At 41.7% G+C, this 17260-nt stretch overlaps 2 protein-coding genes across 3 annotated transcripts in view; both read left to right on the top strand.

The window, feature by feature from the left end:
* The window catches only part of OSBPL3 (oxysterol binding protein like 3), a 191771-nt gene that overhangs the window by 166378 nt on the left and 8133 nt on the right, over positions 1 to 17260 (top strand). For both annotated transcript variants that reach the window (XM_004418908.3, XM_004418910.3), the window contains 6 exons: positions 1696 to 1759; positions 5170 to 5248; positions 6477 to 6621; positions 9434 to 9578; positions 13190 to 13316; positions 15231 to 15353. In XM_004418908.3, the coding sequence (XP_004418965.1) occupies positions 1696 to 1759; positions 5170 to 5248; positions 6477 to 6621; positions 9434 to 9578; positions 13190 to 13316; positions 15231 to 15353 (683 nt within the window). The remainder of the gene's footprint in view (positions 1 to 1695; positions 1760 to 5169; positions 5249 to 6476; positions 6622 to 9433; positions 9579 to 13189; positions 13317 to 15230; positions 15354 to 17260) is intronic.
* The window catches only part of GSDME (gasdermin E), a 119078-nt gene continuing 117108 nt past the window's right edge, over positions 15291 to 17260 (top strand). The window contains exon 1 of the mRNA XM_004418912.3: positions 15291 to 15353. The gene's annotated coding sequence lies outside the window, so the exon portion shown is untranslated. The remainder of the gene's footprint in view (positions 15354 to 17260) is intronic.

The raw sequence follows: 17260 nt of genomic DNA, 5'->3' as shown, positions 1-17260 counted from the left end.
TTTCATGGAGAGCTCGTGGGGGGAGAAGGGGAGAAAAGGATGCAGCATTTTGTGACAGAAAGTATCTTCAAGGGATTGGATTAATAAAGACAATGAAGGAAAGCAGAGAGTTGCGTTTTAGGGGTAAGGTTTCTAAGTCAGTGCTTAAGGTGAAAATTGCCTTTAAAAATCCCATAGACACACGGAGGGGCCTCTTATTTTTAAAAGGGCTGCGGGAACTACGACCATCTAAGGGACAACACATTTGCATCTCCCACCTCGTATTGGATCTGGGATTTATGTGCATTGAGACCTGAAAGATAGCCACACTATTTAAATCTTTGTCTCTTTGGTCCAAGCTGGAAGGATTGAAAGCCCATCACTTAAATGCATAGGTGGCCTGACTCTGGGCTGTCCCATCCCTGCAGTTCTCACCTAGAGGAGTGGCACAGAGACGTGGTTTTCAAACCGTGTTCCTCAGTGCACCTGAGGGCCCAGAGCAAGATGAGTGTTTGCGGGTTTGTCATGCCCCTTTCCCCAACATACCTGTTCACCTCAAGCAGGGCTCAGTGGTCTGAGTTCTTGATAAGATATGTTTCAAAACAGGGTGTAGCTGCTTAAAACAATTTTTCTTTTTGAACTTTGAAAAAATGCTGGGTCTTGCCTCCACTTCTTCCCTATCAGTGTGTTTGGGAAACATTACTTAATCTTTCTGGTTTCAGTCCCCTCGTTTGTAATATGAAGGCTTTGGGCTAAATACTCTAAATGTAAGATACTTTCTAAGAACCAGCTAAGTCAGAGAAGTTTCTGGAAACACCCCTGACAGCATTACTCTGGTTTCACTAGTACTGAATTATAATAACAGTACATATATTGCTCACGTGCCCCCAGTGTTACTGAGATAAAGAGGAAATCTGACCGAGGAGCCATTTTCTCTTTTAGCTTCTTCTTTAGTGAATAAAACAGAAGTAACGACCCAGTGACAAAAGGCAGAGAAATGTGCTGCCCTGTCTGTTACAGGGGATTCTATTTTCTAGAATGTAATTACATATTTACTCAAGATATTTTTATCTTGACAAAAAATGAATAAAAATTTTTTTTCTTAGCAGTTGACTAACATTCTTGAATAATTGTTTAGCTCTTTATTATAGATCTTCTAAAAAATTATCTTAGGTTGGTCTTCTTGTAGATCATTTGAAAAGTGGCTGGACTTTGTGGTAGAGCTTTCAGAAGAGTTAAATCTGCTGAGCCAAAGAGCGTTTTTATGTTGCTTAGAAGTAGCATTTAAAAATATATACTATTTGACATCTTGATTGAAACATCTGCAGCACTTTCAGAACAGCTCATAGAGTTTGACACTGGGTAGCCAGTGTCAGATTATATGGTTTATGAGTGGGCAGCCCTTGCATGTCCCTGTTTTATTTTCACGTCTTTCACGAGACCGTATACTCATCACTTGCCACTTGGCCACATTTCCCCGAGGCTTCTAGAGGCTTCCGTTCACCAGTATTCTTCTCATGCGTGACAAGCGTGAGCCGGTCAGAGCTGACTGTATCAGGAGCACCCTCTTGAGGACAGACTTGGAGGAGTGTAAAGAAGTTTTCATTCAGTTAGACACGGTGCATTATGTTACATCTCAATGCAAGGGAGCAGACTGGAGTTCATGAGGCACAAAAGTTAATTAATTTTTTGTATTTTGGCCTTTTTTTCCATTAGGTCAGCCACCATCCGCCTATCTCTGCATGTCACGCTGAGTCTAGAAATTTTGTTTTCTGGCAAGGTAATGTGCTAATATGTTTGACCTTCATCATTTTTTGTAAGGTTACAGATTTATTTTATTCAGAAACTGCTGTAAATGCTTGTTAAGATCAAAAGTGGGCCCTAGCCTCGGGCCTTGGCGGAAGGATCTGCACCATTTGATGTTCTCGCCTCTCATCTCTGAACAATAACTGATACTTGTGTATTTCATAATTAAGGATTCAGGAAGGTGATTTAGTTATTCCCTTTAAAAAAAAATTCTTAATCTTTGTCTGGGCCACCACCATTTATTCCTGTAACTTTTTCTCTATCTCATTCCACAGCCAAGTGGAATGCCTCATATAGTTCTAGAAACAGTAAATATTTACAGTTATTTATCAGAGTCTAGACAGCAGAGGGGTTTTTTGCCTTTGAAAAATTTAAATTTTATTTCTGAAATCACATTTTACATTGTTGACGTTTTTTCAGTTTTGTGGTTGTTGTTCCTATATTCAGTTTATATTTTGGATTTGGGAGGGGTTGGGTTGTTCTAAAGAGTAAATAAGACTGCAGATATTTTCTAAATGGATTAGTTAATTTTGTTAACTTATTTATTTATTCAAAAGTCAGAGTGTATTACTATAGAAAGAAAACTTGAGCATCCTGGGTTTTCAAACAATGAGCATAGAAACAGACATGTTTTTAAAACATTTTTCTCTGCTAACAGTGATAGCTCCTGATTTGCCACATTGCCTTAAAAAATACAACTATAAAATTTAAAAGATATGAAAGAGTATTTTATAAAAACTCTCCCTCCCCCACCTCAGTCCCTAGCCACCCAGTTCCTATCTCTAGAGGCAATCAATATTACCAGTTTAGGTTACAAGTACCATAGTTTCCTTTCTGAATCTTTGCTACTAAAGTTTAGAATTGAAGCTTGATTGGAAACTTCTCTAACTTTCACTGAAAACTTCTGGAAATAATTCTCATAAGATCTCTAACCTCCTAGTTGCTAAGTGTCATTGACCCCATAGGCACTTTATTATTATTTTTAAGTTGTGTGTTATGTAATGGAAAGAATCTTCTGAAGGTAGTTCTTACGTGCACCTTATGTTACTCATGGTTTTCTCCTCAGCTCCCTTTGCTTCTTATCAGCCTTTTCCAGGGCAGTCCCACCTGTTCCCATAGGCCCATGACCCCCATATCTTGCTTTTTTATCCAATCTGACACTTCTCTGCCTTTTAATTAGATTGTTTAGACCATTTACATTTATTGTGATTATTGATGTAGTTGGGTTTAAATGTGGCTTCTTGTTATTTGTTTTCTGTTTGTTGCATCTGTTCTTTGTTCCACTTTTCCTCTTTTTCTGCATCTTTTGGACTCTACTTTTTGTGATTTCATTATATCTCCTTTGTTGGCTTATTAGCTATACCTCTTTGTTTCATTTTTTAGTTGTTACTGTAGGATTCATATTATATATGTGTAATATATCACAGTCTATCTTCAAGTAATATTATGCCACTTTATGTATAGTATAAGAAACTTACAAAACTATACTTCCATTTCCCCTCTCCTAACCTTTGTGCTATTGTGGACATACATTTTTCTTATGTATGTTATAAACCCTGCAATACATTGTTACTGTTTTTTCTTTAAACAGCCAATGTTTTTTTTTCTTTGGTAACAACTTTATTGAGATATAATTTATATACCATGCAATTCACCAAATTAAAATGTACAATTCAATGATTTTTAGTATAGTCACAGAGTTGTACAATCATAGCCATAATCAATTTTATTTTATTTATTTTTTTAAAGGAACTTTTTTTTTTTTTTTTTTTTTTAAAGATTTTATTTATTTTATTTTTTCCCCCCAAAGCCCCAGTAGATAGTTGTATGTCATAGCTGCACATCCTTCTAGTTGCTGTATGTGGGACTCGGCCTCAGGATGGACGGAGAAGTGGTGCCTCGATGCACACCCGGGATCCGAACCCGGGCCACCAGCATCGCAGCGCGTGCACTTAACCACCAAGCCACAGGGCCGGCCCGAAAGGAACTTTTTTTATTTCGTTTTTTGTGAGGAAGATCAGCCCTGAGCTAACATCCATACCAATCCTCCTCTTTTTGCTGAGGAAGACCGGCCCTGAGCTAACATCTATTGCCAGTCCTCCTCCTTTTTTTCCCTTTTTCTCCCCAAAGCCCCAGTAGATAGTTGTATGTCATAGTTGCACATCCTGCTAGTTGCTGTATGTGGGACACCACCTCAGCATGGCCGGAGAAGCAGTGAGTCTGTGCGCGCCCGGGATCTGAACCCGGGCCGCCAGCAGTGGAACACGTGCACTTAACCGCTAAGCCACAGGGATGGCCCCTCAAGTTCTATTTCTACTTTTTTAATGGTTCTGGGATCATTTCCTTCCACTCCATCCCTTATGTTACTGTCTTGTTTACTTCATCCTTATTTATCCCTTGAGCAAATACAGTAGCATTATAACTTGTCACCTGGCTTCTCATCTCTCCTGCTCCTGGTCCATTCTCCATATTGCTCCCAATTGTCTTTGCAAAGTCTGTGTCTAACCACATCAGTTCTCTGTCTAAACAACCACTTATTTTCCCCTAGTGCACACAAACTAGACTTCTTAGCCTGGCTTGTAGAGCCCACTGGTTTTTGTGCTCAATCTGTCTTTCTACTCTTCTCTCTAGACAATCTGAGACCTACAGGACAGAACGTCATGTTCTCTTGCCCCTCTCTCCCCTTGAACAAGCTATACCTTCTGCCTTAAATTGCTTTTTCTCTGCCTGGTGAACTCTTGCTTGTTCTTCAAAGCCTAGTTTAATTGGCCCCTTCAGACAGGCCTTTTCTGATGCCCTCCACAAGTGTGTTGGTCTTTTCTTCTTCTCTGGTTCCATTTCACCTTACAACACAATCAGTTAGAGCCCCTGCCTCTCTGTGTGGGCTTTATTGTTTTCACTTCTGCCTGCCTTTCACACTATGAGCTCTTTCTTTTTTTTTTTTTTTATATAATTTATTTATTTATTTATTTATTTTTTCCCCCAAAGCCCCAGTAGATAGTTGTATGTCATAGCTGCACATTCTTCTAGTTGCTGTATGTGGGACGCGGCCTCAGCGTGGCCGGAGAAGCGGTGCGTCGGTGCGTGCCCAGGATCCGAACCCGGGCCGCCAGCAGCGGAGCGCATGCACTTAACCGCTAAGCCACGGGGCCAGCCCTGTGAGCTCTTTCAAGGGAGGGACTTTATCTTATAATTTTAGTTTCCCTGATTCTGTTCCAGTTACTCAGTTGGTACTTATATTGAATGAAAAGTTATCCTATCCAATAATGGATTTTATTATGAAAAGATTGTTCTATATAGTGATTAATTATTTATCCAGCCTAAGAACTGTTTGATCTACCCAGTTCTCCTGTTAAATATGTAATAATTGGTATTTCATTTCAGATGTGAGATGGAAAAACAAATTCTGGGGCAAATCCATGGAAATTGTTCCCATTGGCACAACCCATGTGACTCTGCCAGCGTAAGTTCTTCTCCTGTGCTTAGGAACTTTATAGAATTTAGAGCCAAGATGGAGCTTTAAGACAGGATGCCTGCTGTCCCCCGCAGTGGGTGTTGAGTGTATGTTTTTTTCTTTTAATCTGTTTGATGGTAGGTTCAAACGTTCCTCATTTTGACAAGCTCACATTTTCTTTTCCTCAAAAGGAAATGCTCCTTGAAGACCAAAGTTCCCTGAACAGAAGCTTTTTTAAAAACTCCTTTCCATTTCCTAACAAAAATTAAGAATGGTAGTTTTTCTTTAACATTGTCCTGCCTCACTGTCAGAATTCTTGTTAGGAAAGATCTGACCTTGATCCTGTAGAGGTCACTGATACTCATTTATAAAGCAAAATGGCTGAGTGTGGCCTCCGGAGCCAGGCTACTGGGGCTCAGGTGCTCACTCTGCCACTTACTAATTACACGTCCTTGGGCAGGTTCCTTGACCTTTCTGATCACCAGTTGCCCCATCTGTAAAACAGGAATAATCAGCCACCTACTTCATAGGACTGTTGTGAAGGTTAAACAGATAATATATGGAAAGCACTGAAAATAGTCCTTGCACATGGTATGTGCCGTGTAGTGTTTGGTCTTAATCCTATTATCCTCATAATCATGATTTAATTCTGTAAGTAGTACCTGAATACTTTCTCATCATAAAAGATTTAAGATACATGTATCTTAAGATTTATATATATATATATTTTATACGTATATACATATAGCTACACATATACACATATATACCTATATATGTGTACATATATGTATATATAAATGTATGTGTGCATGTACACATATATGTATGTATGTGGAGAGAGAAAGAGAACAGATTGTGAAAAACTGCATACTTTCCCCACTGCCACTTCCCTTTCCTAGTTTGGTGACTTTAGACAAGTCACCTCTGGCTCAGATTCCTCCTCTGTCGAAGGAGGGAGTGGGTTGTTCCAGGAGATCACCAGCTTCTATGAAGCCTTTGGCAGCTTCCAGAGTGCACGAGCCTGACTGCTGTCACCCTCTGGGCATTCATGCCTCCTTGGAGAGTGAAGGCTCGTAGAAGGCCCAGCACGGCTTAGGCACTCAGTCAGTGTTGGTTCCATAAATGAAGGAATGAGGAATTCATTACGTGACTTATTTTTTCAAATAGCGGTGCTTGTTTGTATTTGCTGCTGGCTCTTCTGAGAATTGTTAGTTGACCTTTTCCTCGTTTTTAGTTTTGGAGATCATTTTGAATGGAACAAAGTGACCTCTTGCATCCATAACATCTTAAGCGGGCAGAGGTGGATTGAGCACTATGGCGAGATTGTCATCAAGAACCTGAGCAATGATTCCTGCCACTGCAAAGTGAATTTTATAAAGGTAACTGGGTGGCCCTGTGAGCTCCTACTCTGGAAAGGCGGAGCTGGGGCCGCAGGGCACAGGGCGTCTCGGGGAATTTTTCACCTTCGTCTTTGTGCCAGCAGACAAGCAATGCCAGGAGCTCCCTGGTCCAAGCCCCACCTCTCTCACCTGAAGCTGTGGCCCCTCCTGGCCTCCCTCCTTCTGCCCTTACTCCCCTAAGGTCTCAATTCAGCAGCAGGAGGGAGCCTTTTAAAACATAAGTCATCATGCTAGAATATGGATGAGCCTTGAAGACATTATACTAAGTGAAATATGCCAGACACAAAAGGACAAATATTATGTGATTCCATTTTTTTGAGGCACCTAGAGCAGTCAAATTCATAGAGACCAAAAGCAGAATGGTGGTTGCCAGAGGCTTGGGGGAGGAAGGAATGGGGAGTTACTGTTTAATGGATACAGAATCTCAGTTTGGGAAGAGGAAAAAGTTCTGGACATATGTAAGGCGATGGGTGCACAATATTGTGAATGTACTTAATGCCACTGAATTGTACAATTGTACACTTAGAAATGGTTAAAATGGTAAATTTTATGTTATGAATGTTTTACCATAATGTAAAAAAAGAACGTCATGCCATATTTGACCAAAATCCTCTGACAACTTCTGTCTTTCTCAGAGGAAAAGCCTGCATCCTCATGACGGCCCACAAGGCCCTGCACAGTCTGCACCCCCCCCCACGGTCACACCTGCGCGTGCACACGCACACAAACATGCACACACTCATCCCGCTCCTACCTCAGCTCCTCCCACCCCCTCGTCCCTTCCTTCCTCCCCGTCCTCTAACCGCACTGGCCTTCTCTCTCTCTCCGTTTCCTTCTGCTTGGGCGCCTCTCCCCGGCTCCTTCCATCACCAGCCCCGTCTTGTTAGTTTCGATCATATCCCGTTTTCTTCAGAGTTTTATTCTCGTCTGTAGTTAGCTTGCTCCCTGTTGATTTGCTTGTTTATTTTCTGTTCCCTACACTCTCCTCGCCATTCCTGACTCCCGAAAAGCAAAAGTCTGGTCTAACTTGCTCACTGCTGTGGCCTGATGCCTGGGAGTGGTGCCTGGCACACGGCAGAGGCTCACGAACATTCATGGGATAAGTGAACAGATTGGCCTGGGGAAAAAGCATGGAATAGTCTGCTTCCCTTTCCATCTGCCTTGATTTGAGCTCTTCTCCCAGCTTCTCTTCCTCCCTAGATTCCCTCTTGTCCTTAAAATTCTCATGTACTTAAAGTGACCGTAAAGCATTACCCTCCTCAAGGAATATTTATATTTAATTAAGATCAAAACCATAAACTGAGAGATTAGGTTCTAATTGTGGAATTTCATGGGGTACCTCTCTGCACCACCTATGGCTGGTGGGGGACATCATGGAAAGGTGGATGAGGGTCTTTATTATAGCCTATAGGTCAAACTGGGCTGTAGACAGATGTAAAGCTAGTAGTGATCTGGGGTAAAATAAAAATGACCCTGCCTTGAAAACTTCATCTAAGCTTTCTGCAGAAAGATGACAAGGCAGCCTGGAGCAGGGATGTGTATACCCCTGATCCAGGTGACAGCCACCCAGTTCTCAGCATTTTCCCCGAGGAAATGTGCACGACTCCCATGTCTGCCATCCACCTCGTGCTCCTCCACCTGGGACCAGAGAACAGATCTTTGTACTATGAGAGACGAAAAGAATTAGAACGTCGGATGTGCCTATGGTGTTAAAAGCGAATCTGAAGAGAATGTTACCTGTGGAGCACGGCTGCCTCCCTCTCTGACATCCCATCATATTGCCAGCATTGGATTTGTTGGCAAATATTTCTAAGAGAAAATCTGACTCCTGCTTCAGAATAAACTTAAGAGCCTGGACAGTATTTGTTTCCCTTTTCGCCCATTTTTACATGATTAGAGAACTCAATTTTACATTTCTGATTCAGCCCCGAGATGCTGCTGTACTCTGCTCTCCCGTTTTCCCCGCAGACGCAGATTGGGGAAACCAAACCACCTGAATTGGCCTGAAAATGCCACTCAACTTTATTGGTTTCCAAATATGGATTCTGTTTTGGCTGAAAATAGTACTAGGATTTTTGATTTATGAAGTAATGCTTCTGTCCTTTCATGAGATTTTTAGGGCAGCCAGGTAATTGGGAGATTTGGAAAAAATCATCTCCAGGGAGTTAGGGCTCCCTCTGCTGGCTACCTTGTGGTACTGTATAAAACCCATAAACTGAGCAGAGCTGAGCTGGTCTTAGACAAGGACCAATCCACAGTATGAATGGATGTGGGTTACATAAGGTACCACTGGGTTGGATGAACAGATCTCGTTTGGGGAAAAAAATAATAAAACAAACTGAAAATTTATTGGTTTACAAAGCAGCATTCTTGGCTAGTTTACAAAAGACTGTCTAGTTCCTTTAGTGAAAAAATTATATGAGTTACATTTCTTTTAAATTGCAATAGTCAGAGCCACAGTGACAGCCGGGGAACAGTTATTCCACAGGAGGGGGTTTAAGGGTCAACCACACTCCTTGGCCAATGTGTGAGAACTGAGCCTTTCCTTCCTAGAAGAGAAAATGTATCTTATATTGGTCGCTGTGTTGCAAACTGTAAATAAAGGGTTAGCTATTAATTTTTATTAAATAATTAAAAGTATGATTATTTTTTAAGCCAGAACCCAGAACTGGCAAACAGTATGCCATGTAGAATCATTCTTATGGTTCTTTCTCTTCCCTTTTTTTTCTCTTAATATCTGTAAGAAGTCGACCCCAAAATACTAAACAGACAACTCTCATTTGAATCCTAGGCAAAATACTGGAGCACTAACGCCCACGAGATTGAAGGTACGGTATTTGACAAGAGTGGAAAAGCAGTGCATCGGCTATTTGGGAAGTGGCATGAAAGCATTTACTGCGGTGGCGCCTCCTCATCCACTTGTGTCTGGAGAGCGAGTTAGTATCCAGGTTAATCAGCCCCAGGCCAAGGGGTGCGGTGGGGAGGGATGTGGCCAGAGGACCTGCAGATGGGCCAGCATTAGTGTCCATGCGGTGTCTCCAGTCTCCGCCTGCTTTGAACTCTGTTCGAGCTATCGGCCCTTCTTTCATTCACCTGCTCATATCTCAGACTCATCCTCATGCTGATGAACCAAGCCTCAGTTGGGCTGCTGGATCATGGATTTTTAACCCCAGAACGAAGCCATTGTTAATCCATGGTCACTCTCTGAGGAAATCTTCCAGTCAACACACATCATCCCTGTGTCTATACTGGGCATTAAGAAGGAATATCTTTAATATCAAAAAGTCATTCTAGAGTATGAATAAAGAGAAAACTGTTACTGGACAAGCAGACTGTCCTGGGGGTTCTATAAGACTTAGGGATCCCTCAGATTTGCCCAACACCATAAGCCACTCTGATCTTTCCTGTAATTCCAGAGGGATACCGAGCCCTTGAAGCAGCTGTGGGGAGAAAGCCTAGGGAAGCCAAACCTTCATAACATGTCCCCCTAAACATCTTAAGACTTTAGTCCATCTTTTAATCTGATAAGCATGTTTCCAAGTCATGGTCGTATTGCAAAACCGTTGTTCTGAGATATCACGGTAGGATGGTTTAGGCTGATAAAACAAAAGAAAACCTTCTAATAGTGGCTTAAACCATTAAGATATGTGCTATTACTTAATAACAAATGAGGTGGTGGGTGGCCCCAGGATTGTTACATAGGCAATTTACCTGTGTCAAGAGCACAGATCATTGAGACACGTTCTGCCACTCCCAATATGGTGGTGATGTTTGCCATCATCGATGTAAAACTGTTGTCACGATTCAATATCATATCCCCATGAGACAGCTCACCAAGCAGGGAAGCAGGGGAGGACAAAAGGGCTTTCTTGTCTTGTGCCTCTCTTTCTCAGAAATGAAATATTTCTGGGGCTGGTCCAGTGGCACAGCAGTTAAGTGCGTGCACTCCGCTGCGGCGGCCTGGGGTTTGCAGGTTCGGATCCTGGGTGCGCACCAATGCACCACTTGTCAAGCCATGCTGTGGTGGTATCCCACATAAAGTAGAGGAGGATGGGCACACATGTTAGCCCAGGGCCAATCTTCCTCAGCAAGAAGAGGAGGCTTGGCATCAGATGTTAGCTCAGGGCCAGTCTTCCTCACAAAACAACAAAAGAAAAAGAAATGAAATATTTCCTAGGATCCCCCAGCAAATGTGTCTTTGTATCTTGTCAGCCCGAAGTGGGTCCAAACCATCCCTGAAACAATCCTGGGTAGGCAGGAGAGGTTCAGATGGGCTTATATTCATCCCTTAGAGCACAGTGCCACCTGAACAGATCAGTTTCCCATTAGCAAGAAAGAGAGGGAGATGACTGTAGAGTAGGCAGCCAACAGTGTCTCCCTCACTGTGTTAGTAGTCACATCTTCCACCAGTGCAGAGGTTGCCATGAAGCTAGAAAGAATTGGCACCAGTGGCCACCTTCCTAGCTTCAGGTTCAGAGGCACACATGCAATTGTGTGAGTGAGATACTTGCTCTCCTTTGCTTAAAGTGTGTTATCACAGATGAGAACTGCCATCCTCTCTGGGTGTTAAAGTAGTCCGTTGATGAAAGAACACCGTGTAAGCTGTTATTCTTGTTGTCGTTGTTATTTATTGACTTTATGTCTCCTTGGCCATGAGCATCCCTGGCCCATCTTCAAGAAAAACCACTGTCTTCACTCTGATGGTTGGGACACTGGGGTGGATTTCTGAAGGCCTGGTAGGAAGCTTTGCTATTATTTCCATACTTAGAATACACAGAAAATTGGACAAAAAGGACTTCTGAAGCTTCAAAAAATGGGTCTGCAGAAGAGTTCCTGTGAAGCGTTTGTATTTGTGTGTGTGAACAACGAGAGCAAAGGCTATGCGTGGGTTTTATTAGTCTACATTTGATTTCTCCAATATGTAAATTTGGGTATTTTTAGCTGGAATTCAAGTTAGGGCAATACACTTGCCTTAGTCTGCTTGAGCTGCTATAAAAAAATACCACAGACTAGGTGTTTTAAACAACAGAAATTTATTTTCTTACAGTTCTAGAGGCTGGGAAATCGAAGATCAAGGTGGTGGCAAATTCAGATTCTGGTGAGGGAGCTCTTCCTGCCTTGCAGACAGTAGCCAGATCAGGGCCCCACCCTTCTGACCTCATTTAACCTTCATTCCTTCTTCAGAGACCCCATCTCCAAGTACAGCCACACACACCCTCCACAGTGGGGGTAGGGCTTCAACATATGAATTTTGGGAGAACACAAACATTTAGTCCATAACATTCTGCCCCTGGCCCCCCAAAACCATGCTCTTCTTACATGCAAAATGTATTTCTTCCATCTCAACAGCCCCCCGAGTCTTGACTCATTCCAGCATCAACTCTAAAGTCCAAAGTCTCATCTAAATATCATCTAAAACAAGTATGGGTGAGACTTGAGGTATGAATCATCCACTCCAGTTGTGAGCCTATGAAACCAAAATGTGCTTCCAAAATGCAATGGTGGGACAGGCGTAGGATAGACATTCCCTTCCAAAAGGGAGAAATAGGAAAGAAGGAAGGGGTGATGGGTCCCCAGCAAGTCCAAAGCCAGCAAGGCAAATGCCATTAGATTTGAAGGCTGGGGCTAATCCTTTTCTGGCCCGATGCCCTGCCCTCTGGACCCACTGGGCCAGTGGCAAGGCCCCCAAGGCTCTGGGTGGTGGCAGCCTGGCTTCTTGAAACTCCTGCAGTGGCCCCACCCTTTGAGAGGCTGAGGCAGCCTTGCCCCCTGGGCCTGTGTAGTCCTGGCCTGTGGTGGGAGTGGCAGCCTGATGGTCTCTGAATCACCTCATTTACCATCCTTGAAGGATAACCCATGTTTGCAGCTGGATAGCTCGATGGTTCCTTCCTGTAAAAGACCAGTAGCCCCACAGCCTGTCTGCATTCTGTCCTGTTTTCTCTGTCTCCTTTCGTTCCAGCTGGCAGTGTTTCTGCTGGTATAATCCTATCTGTATTCCTGGCTTCTGCTGAGATGGTTTTAAATTTAAATATGTAAGATTTGGAGGGGCAAGAGTTGGTGAAAAGAAGGGCATGGATGGAGGAAAAGAATAACATTTATTGACCACTTGCTGTGGGTTCAACACTATTTCAGGTACTAGACAGAGTTCGGGAGAATTTGACATCTCTTAAATGAAAAATGGATTCTCTAGAGTGAAAGTCTCGTTAGTCAGGAAAAATGGACTTAGAGTTCTTTCTAACATGTTTATTTTAGTAACAAATTATTTTTATAGCTTAAACAATGTAGAAACTTCATGACATTTTTATAAATGTGCTGTATGAGCATACAAAGAAGGCCTTTTCCTTGTAGGTAGAAAAAAAGTTACAGAGAAGAAAATTTATAGAGAAATATTCAGCGCCTATTTGTTAGCCAGAATATTTTAATAGAAATGGAAGAGTTTAGAGCTGAGAGAAAAATTGTAGCTGGTCTAAGATGAAAGAGGTGAAGGAATTAAAATGTAACATGAATGAAATGCAAGATAGAGACGAATGGTTTCTTTTTCTTCTAGATCCCATGCCGAAAAGCCATGAGCAGTATTATGGCTTCACACAGTTTGCACTAGAATTAAATGAAATGGATCCGTTGTCAAAGTCTTTATTACCACCTACTGACACTCGATTTAGGCCAGACCAAAGGTAAGGATTTTTTAAAGATCTTTATCTCTAGAGATTAAAACTCTTTATAAAAAGTCTTATTAACAACATCTGGGCCACCAGAGTCGCCTAGAGAGAGAGAGAGGAGTAGAGGTCTAGGGAACTTGCAGCAATCATGTTGTAGAAGAGACAGAGACCAGCTTAGATCTGTGTGTGGCAAGACCCATATTCATAAGTAGAGCCCCATTTCTATTGAAATATCAAAAAAAAAGTGTTTATTTTTAAGAGTTCCGTGCATACAATAATAAAGAACTTATTGTGTATTTGAAAGAGTCAAAAGCATCTAGCTCCCCCACCCCTTGAATTTAAATTATTTTGGTGCACTGAGGTCTAACTTCTGATCCTAGGTTTGCTGCTAACAAGCTGTGTGACATATGATACGTCTTTCTCAGCCTCAGTTTCCTACTCTGTAAAATTGAAAGAATAATCTCTCCCCTAAGGCCTTACTAATTAAGACTCAAAACCCGGAAGGTAAAAAAAAAAGGATCGATAAAATTTGACTTTATTTTTAAAAAACCAGCACCTTTCTTCATGGCAAAGTAAATAAAATATATACCCAGAGTCAAAAGATAATTGACAAACTGAGGGGTTGGCCCCATGGCATAGCAGTTAAGTTCGAGAGCTCCACTCTGGCGGCCCAGGGTTCGCAGGTTCGGATCCTGTGCGCAGACAGATGCACTGCTTTTCAAGCCATGCTGTGGCGGTACCCCATATAAAGTAGAGGAAGATGGGCACGGATGTTAGCCCAGGGCCAATCTTCCTCAGCAAAAAGAGGAGGATTGGCAATGGATGCTAGCTCAGGGCTAATCTTCCTCTAAAAAAAAAAAGATAAATGACAAACTGGGAAATCTGTGTTTGCAGCTCATTTTGTGAGTTGGTTCTAGAAATCAAGATCGACCCATTAAAAAAATGGACATAGGAAAATGAACAGTTCACAAAATAGGAAATGCAGATATCCCTTAAATATATAAAAAGATGCTCAGTCTCACTCAAAGAAATGCAAATTTTTAAAACCACATTGACATACTATTTCTTAACCTATCAGATAACAAAGATCAAAAATTTGATGCACTCTGAGCCTATGGGGAAAACCCTCCCTAATAACATTGCTGGTGGGAATGTAAATTGCTGTAATCCCCATAAAGGGCAGTTTAGTAATATACACATTACAAACTCATCCTTTAACCAGGCAATTCCACTTCTAGAAATTTCTCCTTACAGATACACTAACCTATGTGCAAAATGATGGATATTCATGGTCATTCATTGCAGCATTAACTGTTAACATTAAATAATTGGAGACATCCCAAATGTCTGTCAATAGGGAATTGTTTAAATAAATTCAGGTATAGCCACACAATTGAATATTATACAGCTATTAAAAAATGAAGATATCTATGTACCACCAAGAAAGATCTCCAAGATATATTCAGTAAAAAGTGAAACAAAACAAGAAACCAAGGTGTAGAGAGTATGTGTAGCATGCTACCATTTATGTTTAAAAAAGGAAGGAGGGGTAAGAATATATATTAACGTTGCTTATTTATGTATAAAGACTCTCTAGGAGGATGCACAAGAAACTAGTAACAGTGCGTTACCTGTGGCGGGGGGTGAAGGTGAGTGGGATGGGGAGAAAACAGGTAGAATTAGAGACAGGGATGAGAGGGAGACTTTGTCCCAAATTCCTTTTTATATCTATATCTCTCTATCTTTTTTGGACCATGTATATATCACCAATTCAAAAAATAGTATCTTCCCTAACTACCTCAAAGAATTGTCTTATGTATAGGAAAGCATTTTGAATATCCAATCTTGCACACGTGCAATTTTAGTAGTAATGCTTGTTTTATTTTCTTGGAATTCATGTTCCTTTGTTTTTTTTCCTCGAAACCTCAGGTTTCTAGAAGAAGGGAACTTAGCAGAAGCTGAAATACACAAGCAGAGGATTGAACAGCTACAGAGAGAAAGGCGGCGAGTCTTAGAAGAAAATAACGTGGAACACCAGCCGCGGTTTTTCAGGTGTGTGCGCGGATCGTGTGGGTCATTGGTTGACAGGTGCTGACGACACCTGATGCTTCTGGTCTGAAGAGAGTCACTGGGTGTCGCCTCCCCAGATGAGAGCACTCTCGATGCTTTTCCTGCTTCAGAGAGATGAAGCCTCCCCTCTATGTGGGGCCTGACTTTCTGTGGACACTGGCCTCTAGGCTGACCCTTCTTCCGTTCTCTGCAGAAGCAGTGTCTTCTTTTCTGCATCCCTTGCTCTTTCCCAGCTGCCTCTCAGCACCTCGTCCAGTGAGTTTGCAGAGGAGGTGCTCCATAAGTGGAAGAAGCAACGAGACCACCCAAACTTGGCTCCCAATACCAGGCCACCTTGTTAGATCCATGTCTACGCTTGGTCACCCACCCAGGTGTATTTTACACAATGACAGATAATTAATGATCGCCCCACTGGTTACCAAAATGGAAATTCCAAGTAGTCCAATTCTTGAATCACAGAAGTTCCAATACACTTTGGCTTGGATTTGGAACATTAACTGTTAATTTTAAAATAATTTGCCAAGAAAGTCTTGTTAAAAACAGACTTCAAGATTTAGAAAGGGCATCAGAGATCATCAGCCCTTCACTCCCTCTTTTATTTTAACGGAGAAGAGACAAAAGCCCGGGGAACACAGGTGATTCATGGAACGACCTGGTGGAATGTCCTGGACTGGGGCCTGGCTCTCTTAACTACCAGGCCAGGGGTCTATGTGGTTTTAGGGGTTTTTTGTTTGTTTGTTCAGTTTTTAAAAATCAGCATTAAAATAGGCACGTGTAGAAAAGCAGCAGGCTTCTGCACTAACATCTGTTGCCAATTTTCCTCGTTTTCTTTTTTTTCTCCCCAAAGCCCCAGTACGTAGTTGTGTATCCTAGTTGTAGAGTTGTAGCTCTTCTATGTGGGACGTAGAAGAGTAGGCTTGATGAGCAGTGAGTAGGTCCATGCGCAGGATCCGAACCGGCAAACCCCGGGCCGCCAAAGCGGAACATGTGAACTTAACTGCTACACCACCAGGCCGGCCCCTTGTCATTGTTTCTTAGTGGGCAACAGAAATACTTTTAGGAGGATTAGCTACTAATCTATCAGCAGCAGCAATGAAGTATATATTCCAAAACAGCAAAATAGCAACAAGTAATATTTTATCCTCAAAATATAATGCTCGTTCCCCTAGAGTTGATGTGGATTTTGCCAGATCCCTTCTTATCATTTCCATGAACTTAGGATATAAGCAATTAAAGATTAACTGGCTAGAGTTTCATCTCAAAATATTCATGCCTTCATTTAAATATTATAAAAATAAGACACTTTAAATTTGAAAAAGGCAAGGGATAGATAAATGGATAGATTAACAGACTGATCAATTAATAGATACACACATATACCTTTAAGTAGGTCAATTCTTTTTTTTCTTTCATAAATCATCTAATGTCAATTTTAAACAAGGAAATATACTTTTATAAAGATGTTCATTATGGTATTTTTTAGGATCATTAAAAATTGTGGGGGCCGGTCCAGTGGCATAGTGGTTAAGTTCACATACTGTTTCGGTGGCCTGGGGTTCGCCAGTTCAGATCCTTGGTGTGGACTTATGTACCTCTCATCAAGCCATGCTGAGGCAGTGTCCCACAGAGCAACTAGAAGGATGTACAACTATGACATACGACTATCTACTGGGGCTTCAGGGAGAAAAAAGGAAAAAAGGAGGAAGATTGGCAACAGATGTTAGCTCAGGGCCAATCTTCCTTAAAAAAAAAAAAATTGTGTCCAAATAGCTAAAGGAATCCTGAGAAAAAAGAACAAAGCTGAAGGTATCACACTCCCTGATTTCAAAATATACTACAAAGCTATAGTAACCAAAACAGCATGGTACTGGCGCAAAAACAGACACACA

Source organism: Ceratotherium simum, chromosome 1 (assembly GCF_057802395.1).
Source record: "Ceratotherium simum simum isolate JZ-2026a chromosome 1, ASM5780239v1, whole genome shotgun sequence".
In the NCBI taxonomy this organism is placed as follows: domain Eukaryota; kingdom Metazoa; phylum Chordata; class Mammalia; order Perissodactyla; family Rhinocerotidae; genus Ceratotherium; species Ceratotherium simum.
Note: the sequence above shows the minus strand (reverse complement) of the source record. Positions and strands in the feature narration are given on the sequence as shown.